The sequence below is a fragment of the Dipodomys ordii genome, unplaced genomic scaffold (genome assembly GCF_000151885.1).
Source record: "Dipodomys ordii isolate 6190 unplaced genomic scaffold, Dord_2.0 Scaffold113, whole genome shotgun sequence".
Classification (NCBI taxonomy): domain Eukaryota; kingdom Metazoa; phylum Chordata; class Mammalia; order Rodentia; family Heteromyidae; genus Dipodomys; species Dipodomys ordii.
The window spans coordinates 107,468-120,147 of record NW_012267329.1 but is presented as its reverse complement, the minus strand read 5'-3'; the positions used below and the strand labels follow the sequence as shown (position 1 = coordinate 120,147).

At 36.7% G+C, this 12,680-nt stretch overlaps 2 protein-coding genes across 2 annotated transcripts in view; one reads left to right on the top strand and one right to left on the bottom strand.

Annotated features, from left to right (window-relative positions):
* Positions 1-1,810, top strand: part of Arntl (aryl hydrocarbon receptor nuclear translocator-like) — a 73,209-nt gene extending 71,399 nt beyond the window's left edge. The window contains exon 19 of the mRNA XM_013028670.1: positions 276-1,810. Coding sequence (XP_012884124.1) covers positions 276-454 — 179 coding nt within the window. The 3' untranslated portion in view covers positions 455-1,810. The remainder of the gene's footprint in view (positions 1-275) is intronic.
* Positions 1,803-12,680, bottom strand: part of Btbd10 (BTB (POZ) domain containing 10) — a 42,033-nt gene continuing 31,155 nt past the window's right edge. Inside the window, exons 5-7 of the mRNA XM_013028669.1 lie at positions 10,979-11,216; positions 8,008-8,118; positions 1,803-2,687 (exon numbers count right to left, since the gene is read on the bottom strand). Coding sequence (XP_012884123.1) covers positions 2,377-2,687; positions 8,008-8,118; positions 10,979-11,216 — 660 coding nt within the window. The 3' untranslated portion in view covers positions 1,803-2,376. The remainder of the gene's footprint in view (positions 2,688-8,007; positions 8,119-10,978; positions 11,217-12,680) is intronic.

Here is a 12,680-nt window from a genome sequence, read left to right as displayed (position 1 = left end):
CTATCTCCAATAAACCACCAGAAAACCGGAAGTGGCGCTGTAGCTCAAGTGGTAGAGCGCTCGCCTTGAGCTGAAGAGCTGAGGGACAGCGCCCATGCCCAGAGTTCAAGCCCCACAACCGACCAAAAAAAAAAATTTATTTTCTCTGAAAAACAAGTGTTAAAAAAGGCACTATAGCCCTAAAAAAGTAGTCTGCTACTGTTCATTTATTTTTTCTAAATGTGCTTAGAAAGTGCTTAATAAATCTAAACATGGTTTGAATTTTTTCTGACCAGTCTTTCTCTCTTCCACAGGTGAGAACCCCCATATAGGCATAGACATGATAGACAATGACCAAGGATCAAGTAGTCCCAGTAATGACGAAGCAGCAATGGCCGTTATCATGAGCCTCTTGGAAGCAGACGCTGGGCTGGGTGGTCCTGTTGACTTTAGTGACTTGCCATGGCCGCTGTAAACACTACATGTTGCTTTGGCAACAGCTACAGTATCAAAGTGCATTACTGGTGGAGTTTTACAGTCTGTGAAGCTTACTGGATAGGGAGAGAACAGCTTTTATGTACTGATTTCATAAAAGCCATCTCAGAGCCATTGATACAAGTCAGTCTATGTGTAACTTCAGACAAAGTGGAACTAAGCCTGCTCCAGTGTTTCCTCATCATTGATTTTGGGCTAGCTGTCAATAGCTTGCATTACTTGTATATTTTGGATTCTGTTTGTGTTGAATTTTTTAATCATTGTGCACAGAAGCATCATTGGTAGCTTTTATATGCAAAATGGTCATTTCAGATGTATGGTGTTTTTACACTACAAAGAGGTCCTCCATGTGGATATTTCTTATACTAATTGTATCATAAAGCCGTTTATTCTTCCTTGTAAGAATCCTTTACTATAAATATGGGTTAAAGTATAATGTATTAGACAGTTAAATATTTTTAATAAATGTTTCCCTTGTTCTATAAATATTATTCCCATTTCAGTTTTTTAAAAATATCTATATGCTGCAGGGCTGGACCATCAGTTCCAACAGTGGGTATTTATGGATCATCCATGCTAGTTACATTTGCAATGCTTTTACAGTACTTGGGATTGAATTTAGGGCCTTAAGCACTCTATATCTGAGCCACAACTCAGCTCTGCGATGCCTTCTTGATCTTCATAACAACTCTGGAGCTTACATAATTTCCTTATCCTACCATCTTAATTTAAGTTCAAGGGCTTCAAGGGCTAAGTGACCTCAGATACAATGCACCTCAGTATTTCTGTTTTTCTTGTATTAGACTACAGAATATTTAAAATAACATGCTAAGCAGAGCAGAACAGTATACTAGAAAAGGCAATGAACTGGTATAAGAGGTTGCCTCTGCAGCAAAATTACTACACACTACGGTAAAGTGACTTCATCTTCCTTATAAAGTTGGAATAGAAAAATGTTTTCTTTTAACCTCTGATATTTAGAGTATATTTTATAACTAGTAGGAAATTTAAGTAGTGCCTCACCACAAATATACCAAATAAGAGCTCTCTAGTTATATTTATACCAACAAGATAGTCTATTAATCATGAAACTACATCTAATCAGGGGGATTATGAAGCTGGTCAGAAACATGAAAACAATGGAATTTTATTTTGATGAAAAACTTGAGTTTACAATCATTTAGTAAATGAAGAGCAAACACTTCATTTTCCTATCCCATAACTCTTTAAGAAAAAGCATTAGTAAATAAATATCTGTGAACAGATTAAGGGTAAGGCAGACTGGATAATAAACCACCTCTGATGTTCACTCCCTGCACTTGACTCACTTGAACTGATAAGAGCATCAAATCTCACCCTAGTCATTCAAATAAGCCCAAGGTAAATACTCACTTTTTTGCTCATCACAAGCAAACTATACACATTTTACTGAAGGAATACTTTGATAGAAGCACTTATTTAAGTTATATTGTGCATCACAACTATAAAATGGCTTGAACAGTTCCATTTAACCACCATTTATAAAGTGCAACTACATAATATTCTGCATTTTATCTGAGGTGAGATGAATATCAATCTACACTGAAAATACCCCAGGTGCCAATTTCCACCATTTCTGAAAAGACCTAGATGTGTGTGAAAAAGGACTGTCCCCCATACAAAGAACCAATTTCACAAACCTACTGGTAAACAAATACGTTTATGTAACTAGAACCTCAGGATGCTAAAGTTGTACTCATTTAAAAAAAACCATTCGGCTACCTTTGGTCTTTAAAAAAGCCTACACTGCAATATCCTAAATATGTGCAGCTCACAATGAAGAAGAGTGGCCTTGCAGTGCAGAATGAGGAGTACACCGTCATTGTGAAGAGTAGCATGCTATGGTTTCAAGGATCATCAGCATCACAACATTGGGTTCTGGGCATCAGGATCGAGGTCACTGTTGCTAGAAGGGGGCTGAATGGGAAGGCTGTCCAGCTCATCCACTTGTGGAGTTGGGTGCATGACCACCAGCTGGTCCTGGGGAATGTCTGCAGCAGCTGCTGCCAGGTTGGTGATAGATTTACTTTTTACACACTGAAAGTCTACATGCCGGCTCTTTCCTTCTTCCTTCTCCCAGGACATGCGAATAAAGGGTCTTTGGACATAGTTGTAAATGACTTCTGGGCGGCCTCCAGGCCTTTTCTTTACTTTTTCTTTGTAGGTAGGATAACCTAGAGGAAAGAAAGGTTTAAAAAAACTGAGGATACACACACACAATTTCACACCCAATTGAGCAATTAAGGGCTTTTCTGGTTGATACACATCCTGAACAAATAAGAAAGTTGAAACAAGAAGGGAAACCAATATTTCATATACTTAGTCATCAATTCAACAGCCAGAAACTAAAATTCTACTGGTGCAATTCACAAAGCCTCCTCCATCTTTCCAGTTACTCAATAAACAAACCACCAAAAAAAAAAATTCTTAAAGTTTATGGCTGGGATGGTTCTCCAATAAAATGGTGTATCAGCCGGAACAGGTCTTGGGCTCTTGCTGTATATTCTCACTCTCTCATAATGATCTAGCCTGAAGGCCTGCAATTTATCACTACATTAACCTCTGGTTCCTTAAGCCTAAATTCATCTGTATATTGTTCTGGGGTTCTCCCTGCCTTTTTTTTTGTTTAATAGCAAAGTACTTAACTCCCTAGCTGGTTCCTAAATAATAATTTTCAGCTACATCAGTAAGGGCAATACTTTAATCTCTTACAGCATTTTAACATGTCTATCTATCCCAACAACAAAGCAGTTAATTTAAATCTGTATCTCCAAAGCAGTTTTCCCTAACTATATCTTCTAGATCACAGTCACTACAAAAAGTAACAACTAGTGATAGTAACCCTAGTTTTCAAAAACTTTACCAGTAAAGCCATTTTTCCTCCAACTATTAGCAAAAATTGCTAGTTTCAACCAGGGATAATCAATCATATTCTATAAAAGGCTAGAATAAACATTTCAGAGTGGGTAATATTGTTTCTATTAAGACTACTTCTGCCACTATAAAAATCAGTCACAAAAAATGTCAATGTTTCCAATAAAACTTTATTTATTTAAAAAATTAGGCAATGGACTACAACAGGCTCATGGGCCAAAATCAAGACTACGATGTCAGAAAAAAACTGCAAAAGCCTTACAAAATAGGTACTCATTTAAAATTACCAGATCAAGGAATGCTTGTAGTCATCACTGGTAGCTAGTATATTTAGGTATGTATGAAGTATGTATGAGATGGGGGTAGGGAAGGCCAGAAGGGCCAAAATCATTTTAGCCTGCAGAGCATCCAGTTTATCACTATCACCAGAGATAGGAAAGTTGTCTATATTCCCTTGTCCTTCATTCCTCCTGAATTACTAAAGAAACTTGACAATTCTTACTTTACTGTATTCCACACTGTCTTCCACAGAGCATCACCACTCTATACAAGTATAGTTACATTGCATCCTCACTTGAAAACTACCAATGGTTTCATTACACTTCAAAGGGAAGGTCTGTATTCCTCAACATAGTATATGGGCTATGTATCAACCTACTTGATCACTTCTATTATCATATAACTCCCTCCAATTCCAAGTTCTCTGTATACTGGCCATATCAAATGTTTCACTTTTTCCTGAATTTCCTTTGATGTTTTTATACACGGATTTGCAGTTGGCTCTACCAATTCCTCCTTATTTATCTATGTTCTCTTGGATCCTCCTCGTGTCTCTTATGCATCAGGTCAACTGAGCTCCCATGAGAGTCAACACACTCAATATTCTGAAAGCAGACTTCTTTTGAAGAACTATGAATTGAGAAAGGGTAAAATGAGAGAACAAAACAGCTAATATGGAAAGAGATTTGCCCTTTAGCATCCAACATACCACAACATTTCTACTTATTTTTCCAAGAGAAAAAAATTACAGACGTGACAGGAAAATATGGATGTAGTATATACATTAGAAATATCTAGAAAAAGATATTGAAGGAAGTATAAGAGCCTGGTTAATTAATGCCTAACCAAAGTCAAGACCAATTTATCTAGGCAAGTAATGTCAATAGTAAATATACAAATTATGTTTATACTGACTTTTAAAAAATTCCACTAGTAAGTGCAATCTATTAATGCTATCTATTAAGATAGAATTTCATAACCACTTTGAGATTCTGAAATCACAGAGACCTGCGTTCAAGCTCCAGCTCTACTCTATAATCCCCAAACAATTTATTTAACTCTTAAACTTCAGTTTCTTTGTCTTAAAAATAGAGATAGGCTGAGTGCTAGTGGCTCATGCCTATAATCCTAGCTACTCAGGAGGCTGAGATCTGAGAATTCTATTGCAAAAAGCCAGTCTAGGAAGGAACGTCCATGAGATTCCGTCCATGAGATTCCTATATCCAGTTAACTACCACAAAGCCGGAAATGGAGCTGTGGCAAGTGACAGAGGCCAGCCTTGGGTGAAAAAGCTAAGCAACAAGGCCCAGGCCCTGTGTTCAAGCTCCAGTACTGGCATACACACATGAAAAAAACAAATATTGGGTAACCAGAACATCTCTACCAATGAGAGAAAACTACAAGAATGACAAGTAAAAAATGTAAAAGAAATGACAGAATTAAAACATGATAGTTTGCAATCCCTAATCAAATTACTGACCTAAGCAAGAATTGTCTGCTAATAGTTATAATCTCAGGTAATGAATAGGGAGTTGCACTTAATGCCTTATAATTTGCATGTCATCTTTGTGCAGGGGCCAAGCTAATCTTCTCTGTCTAGTCCTAATTTTAGTGTATGTCTTAATGAAGCAGGACAGTTTTATGAGCTGAACATTCTTATTGTATCAAAGTAATATCATATCCAAAAACAGCTTAAGAAAAAAATTAAATTATGCCTTTATATCTGGAATAAAATAAAGGACAAATCCAGAAGCAGGACAGTGGGCACAGGCTATTTAATAGGATGGTGTGATAAATAAGGGCACATTCAATATTGAGAGATCAGAAATAACCAGCAGTCAATTATAAGGTATGATCATGGACTGGATCGTGATTTGGAGGACAATCACAAAAAGCATTTGGGAGCGGTGGCACTGGGCAATTTTAATGTTGGTTGATACTAAGACATTATTTTTAGCCAGGCAATTCTAGCTATTCAAGGGACAGATACTAAGAGGATCAAGGATTGAAGCCAGCTCAAGCAAAAAGTTAGAAAGATCCCATCTCAACCAATAAAAGCTGTGTGACACTCTACGTCTGTGTTCCCAACTACATGAGAAGTGCAAACATGAAGATTAGGGTCCAGGTTAGCCTGTGCCTAAACATGGGATCCTATTTTAAAAAATAAAGCAAAAATTACTGAAGGTATGACTCAAGTGGTCTATAAAATGCAAGGCCCTGAGTTCAAACCACACTTAGTACTGCCAAAAAAGAAAAAATGTATTGTTCATTTCATAGAGCAAGATAAAATTTTTAGAAAACTATTATATATCATGATATAAGGTAGTGCTATATGATTTTAATGGAATAAGCAGTACTTGTAACTAGATCTTTATAATTACATTAAAAATAACTCAATATTTGGAGCACTGTATTTTTCTTGTATAGAGAAACAAGTACTCAGTTTCAGTACTTAAATGAAGCTTTTACATAAGTTATTTCTTCATTGAGAATCTATATACTATAAGCACCAGGCCACATTATCAGGTATATACGTAAAACATAACTTGATTTCTCTCACAGAATTCATGGCCCATGACCAACCAACTATATCATACACTACATAGTATGCTGTTCTGAGGAGCAATGTCACTGAAGCTCCAAGGTTTGAAAGGGTTTGAAGAATAGTAGTAGCCATTAGAGAAAGTGGGAAAAAGTAATTTCTAGTCAACCTCATTTGATCATTACAACTATCCTTTGATGTACACCACTTCATAGATACAGAAACAAAAGGTTTGACTTAAGATCCCTGGCCAACATTCCTTACTACACATCTTCTGACACAACATTATATCTACATTATTCATAACAAGTATACCTCCTTCAAATCCCCTCATCGCCTAATATTCTAGTTGCATTGTGTTTTCTGTACCTCCAATGCATTAAGCTCATTCCTACCTCAACACTTTTGCACTTGTTTTGTTCCTTGCCTAGAGCCGTCATTGTAACCAGGGCTATCTAAATAATAAGCTATCTAAAAATTAAGCAAGTTGTGATTTTGTAATTTGTACAAAATTTGAAAATAAGCTATTATCACACTGTCAGCTACTGTTTCTACATGAATTTTCAAAATGTAGCTTTCAGATGAGCTCTAGTGGCTTAGGCCTATATCTTTAATTCTAGCTACTCCAGAGGCTGAGATTTGAGACCTTCAAAGTCAGCTTGAGTAGTAAATTCCAAAAGACCCTTAGCTCCAATTAACTAACAAAATGCTAGACCAGAGAGGTATGGCTCAAGTGCTAGAGCGTCAGCCATGACCAAAACAGCCAAGTGAAAGTACAGGCTCTGAGTTCAAGACACAGTTCCAACACACACAGACACACACAGACACACACACACACACACAAAAACACAAACACATACACACATGCATACATGAATGAGCACAAAAAATGGTTTAAAAATATACCAGGTTTCAAAGACCACTACTAGGAAAAAAGCCTTGTCAATTTTATAGAAAAGTACACACAGGTAAGCCCCCTCATTCCTCATCCACACTCATTTCATCATTTTATACATACACAGTTTTGGCAAATGGCAAAAAAAAATTCAATACATATCCTAAAAAATTAAGTGAGGGAAGAGATGAGGTGGGAGAGACAGGAGAGAATGTTGAAAGGGGTGACACTGATCAAGAGGACATACTATATTTATAAGCTGCTTTGTTGAATGGCAACTCCTTTGTAGAGCTACTTAAAGTTAATAAAAAATATTCAAAGATAAATAAATTTTAAAAATGAATGAGCTATGGCAGAAAAGACAAAAATCTCATTTCTATATCACTAGAGAAGTTTACAAAATAAAACTTTATAACGGCCTGTCTTCTCAAAAGAAGTTATTAGCTAATTTGTTATTTGCATGTTTTCTGCAAAAGAATTTAATAATCCCTTGTCAGGAGTTTATCTCAAATTATTAGGATCCATTTTAGGGAGGAGACAGAGCTGGGGTTTTAACTCGAGGCCTTGTGCTTACTAAAGCCATGCGCCTCCAGCTCTTTTGACTTTAGCTAATTTTTTCAGATAAAGTTTGATTTTTTTGTGCTATGGTGGTAAGTAGGTGGTAACCTTTCTCCTTACACCTTACCTGGGATTATAGCATGCATTCTTCAGCTAAGTTTTTACTGAGATGGAGACTCACTAACTTTCAGCCTTGGCTGTCCTATAACCATAATCCCCTCAATCTAGCCCTAAGAAATTACTATGATTTTAGGGATAAGCCACCATGCCAAGCCTAAACAGGATCCATTTTTTAACCCAGTTTTTTTTTCCAAAAACAGATTAATAAAAAATAATAATGTCTTACCTTCTATTCCCAATCTAATCTTCTTAAGACCTCTTTCCTTCAAAACTGATTTGGCCACATCTCTGTTTTCAATGTACTTGAAAAATCTATATAATTTTGTGCTATAAATAACTGAAAACAAAAAGACAAAAAGATTTCATATTAATATGAAAGTTCTTAGAAATAAACTTAAATTTACCTTTATCATCAAAGGGTCCTGACAGCCCTAAAACCCCAAATAATGGATGCACTAATGCTAAAGGCAGAGTAGCCGACATTACAGGACAATATTCAGTATAGTTAATGTAGAAGCAAATATCTACTTAAGTGGAAACAAGAAAAGCTTTGATAACCAATCAGGTAACCCAATCCATAGGAAGAATTTCTTCTGAAGATGCATCTTATCCACACTTATTGGAATGGGATCTGCCCCAAGTTTCAAGTAAGAGAAATAAAAGATGACATCAATAACATGATTATTGAGCAAGCAAAGTAAAGGACTTTGCTAAGATGCCTTCAAGGCCTGGAATGGAGGAAGAACTACCTTGTCAAAAAGTACAAAAAGGTATATTTTACATTTCATGGATTGAGCAACTATTAATAATTCCCCCAAAGGCAAGACCCTCCCACAAACTGTTTTCCATCCAGGCAAATAGCCCCATTTAATAATGATGTTAACAATGGCAGATTCGAGCATGTTCTGCCTAGGTTAGTCTGTTTAGAGCAAACAGGCTTTGCAAAGGGCAGACATTCCACTGACAACATGTTGAGTCTTCCAAATGTGCTGGGAACTTCAGGGAGTTAGACTGATGGGCCTTCCTCGCCTTCTGTCTTTCAGGTGGAGTTATCTCCCTTAAAAGGTGAACTGCAGAGGTTTTTTCAAAAACAGAAAAACACACTCACAAACCAAACATGCTGGTTTAAGAGTCAATAAAGGAAAATACGTCAACAAAATTCTACTCATGGGATATATCTGTGGTTATTACTAAATCCATAAGATTATTCTTTTGTGTGTGTGTTGTGTACGTGTGTGTGCATGCACATTGCTTATAGGGGCTTGAACACAGGGCCTGGGCGCTGTCCCACTTAAGTTACAGTTCCAATTCTAGCTTTTTCATTGTTAATTTAAGAGTCTCATGGACTTTTGTGCCCAGGCTGGCTTTGAACCATGATCCTCAGATCTCAGCCTCCTAACATAAGGCACTGGGCATGAGCTATCAGTGCCCAGCAGTTTCCTGGTATTTTGATAAAGAATTTTTGACATTTTGGAAATAAGTTACATTTTAGGAAATCAGGCTGAACGTGATAGCTCTAACTTCTCAAATGTGTCTTTTTCAGGATGGAACATTTTGGAACAAAATGGAACATTTTTCACAAAGTAAAAATATGTTTAAAATGCTTAAAAAGAATAAAAATGTTTAGTCCTTTTACAATTCAAAGCTTAAAAATAAGAAAACAAAAAATATGAAATGGAAAGCTTAATACAGGAAAGGGAAAAGTAAGCTTATTATAACCCTTTTACCACTATAATGCTACTGCTTGGCAGCAATCTCTTGAAGTCTAACTTTTTGGAAACTGAAATCTAAATGATACACTTATTCATTCTACTTGCCTAAAATAAAATAATACATTATATTTCTTTGGTCTTTCATTCCTCCCATGTTTTGTTCACCTTTTGATTTTATATAATACTAGAAAAATACATCATTAGGACTGAGGAAAACAACAGAATTGCTTATAAGTAGTTACAAAAGAGCAAAATACCCTAAGTACATCATTCAAAGAAAATTCTGAGCATTCTCTCAAAAAAGTGCTACCATAATTCATATTAAAATAATCTTTTTGCTGAGTGCTGGTGGCTCATGGCTGATTGCAGTTCTAAGCCAGCCTGGGCAGGAAAGTCCACGGGACTCTTACCTCCAATTAACCACCAGAAAACCAGAAGTGGTGTGCTGTGGCTCAAAGTGGTATAGTGAAAGCCTTGAGAGAAAGAGTTCAGGGACAGCGCACAGGCTCTGAGTTCAAGCCTCATGACTGACAAAATAGTAATAGTAGTAGTAATAATAATAATTTAAAATAAACAAGAACATCAATTAGAGTCAGCTTTTTCATTTTGCTTTTTCTTAGAAAAGGGTAAAGTGGAAATACCAGAGATTAATAGGTTTTATAATAGGTTTTAGGCTTGCTTTGTCAGCTGATAACACCACTTGTGTCATGTGTGCAGCCTGGCTTTTTAATGGCTACTTTGGAACTAATGTATCCCAGACATTTTCTGCCGGATTCCAGCTTCTTGAGTAGCTAGGGTTTATAGGTGTGAGTCACCAGCACCTATTTGAGTTTCAGTACTTTCTATATTCCTGTAATCCACACCCTATAGAGTACAGAACAAAACGTGGACTATTTACTAAGCTTTTTGAGATACTTTTGGAAATTTTTTCCATCTGTGCAACTGCTCAAAAATGCTAATACTGGATTCATTAAGATAAACAACATAAGACAGATTTTCTAACAAAAAAAATCAAACAAGACTAACCACGAAAGTTTGGGCTCTTTTGGTCAGAAACAGCAATAGAAGTATATAGTTCATGCTTTTGGAAAGACCACGGTATCTTCCAGGATCACATAGACAATAAAACAAGAACATCTTTGAACTTAAAGTTACCCTCCTACAGCCAAAAAAAGAGCACTTCTCTATGTGGCAGGGGTGAGTACACTTTGTCTTTGCAGGGCCAGAGAGTAAATACTTCGGGCTTTGCGAGCCATGCAATCTCTGTTGCAGCTATTCAATTCTGCCAAGATAGCATGAAAAGCAGCCATAGGCAAACCATAAAAACCTTTCTACAAACAGGCAAGGAGCTGAAATTGTCCCCCAGGCTAGTTTGCTGACCCCTGATGTTTGATGCCTATTATGACCACCTACAAAGCCTGACCTTTGATTGTAATAAAAGAGATAATCTATGATTGAAGAGAAAGAAAACATGCCATAACTTACTTTGTGAATATTCTTCTCCCATTTGTGGTGGATACTCCTCATCCCAATCAACCACATCATCATCTGTAAGCACCACTATATGGCATTCTCTTTCCCCACTCTGGGCACTAGCTACCATAAGAGGGAGGATCATTTCTTCCAGATAAAATTCAAATTGTCGACGAGCACCATCATTTGATAACTCATGCATTAGGGCACCTGAAATAAAACCCACAGAAAATCTTTGTTTCTTTTTTTTCTGGATAATTTTGTTTAATTTAAAGTAAAGAAAAGCAGAAGTCAATGAGATTCTTATCTCCAATTGTCTACAGGAAAACTCTGAGTTCTGGTTCAAAGTGGTACAGTGCTAGCCTTGAGCAAAAGAGCTCAGGGACAGTGTCTATGCCCTGAGTTCAAGCCCCATGACTGACAAAAAAAGAAAGAAAGAAAAGAAAAACAGAAGTAAAGCAAAAATCAAACACTAGGTCCATATCTATTTTGGAATCTTACAGATGATATACCTGTCTACAGTGGCCATAACTTTTCCTAAAAGGAGCTCGTATAGCCTACATATCTAAGAGGAAATTAATCACACTGAATGGATGAAGGATCTGAGAGCAGATGAAGAGAATAATAAGCATAAGACTGAAAAGAGAGATGCCTAAGAGAAAGAAGAGGGAAGCAAAAAGAAATCAGTGAAAGTAAAACACAAGGTCCAGATTACAAATAAATTTAACATTGTTCAAAATCCTTTAGCCAGCCAGGTGCTGGTGGTTCATGCCTGTAATTTAGCTACTAAGGAGATCTGAGAAGCGCTGTTCAAAGCCAGCTCATGGGTAGGAAAGTCCATGAGACTCTTATCTCCAATTAACCATCAGAAAATCAGAAGTGGCGCTGTGACTCAAGTGGTAGAGTACTTGCCTTCAGCTGAAGAGCTCAGGGACAGTGCCCAAGCCCAGAGTTCAAGCCCCACAGCTGACAAAAAAGGAAAACAAAAATCCTTTATCCAATATAACATGGCAAAAAAAAAAAAGTTATTTACAACAGGGTCAATTATCTAAAAATACATGATAATCAACTGAGACTATTAGACAGTTTTATAATGTACTAAATACAAATGTACAAATTCAATAAACTTCTATACATTAATTAGCATTTAGAAAAGTTTAATGTTCTTAAACACAATAATATACAAATAATCAAACAAAGTCAGAGCAGAAATCACATGGAAAACAGGACAGAAATTCTACTACAGTATGAATAAATGGAAAGGTATCACAATAAACATATTAATTCTTCTAAAACTTTCAAAAAACCTATTTTGAGATGATAAATTTCTAAATATCTACTAGAGACATGAAGACAGCTTTTAGTATGAGGAGAAAATTCATGTTATTCGAGGGGACAAGTGTAACAGGCTCTTAACAAAAAACAATTCAAAAGTTTACTTATATGGTGAGGACTATGAAAATAAAGTCAAGCCCGGTGCCAGTGGCTCATGCCTGTTATCCTAGCTACTTAGGAGGCTGAGATCTGAGGATTGTGGTTCAAAGCCGGCTGGAGCAATAGTCTGTGACTCAAGCTCAGGGACAGTGCCCAGGCCCTAGAGTTCAAGGCCCACAACCAAACAGGAAGGAAGGAAGAAAGAAAAGAAAAACAGAAGTAAAGCAAAAATCAAACACTAGGAAGGAAGGAAGGAAGGAAGGAGGGAGGGAGGGAGGGA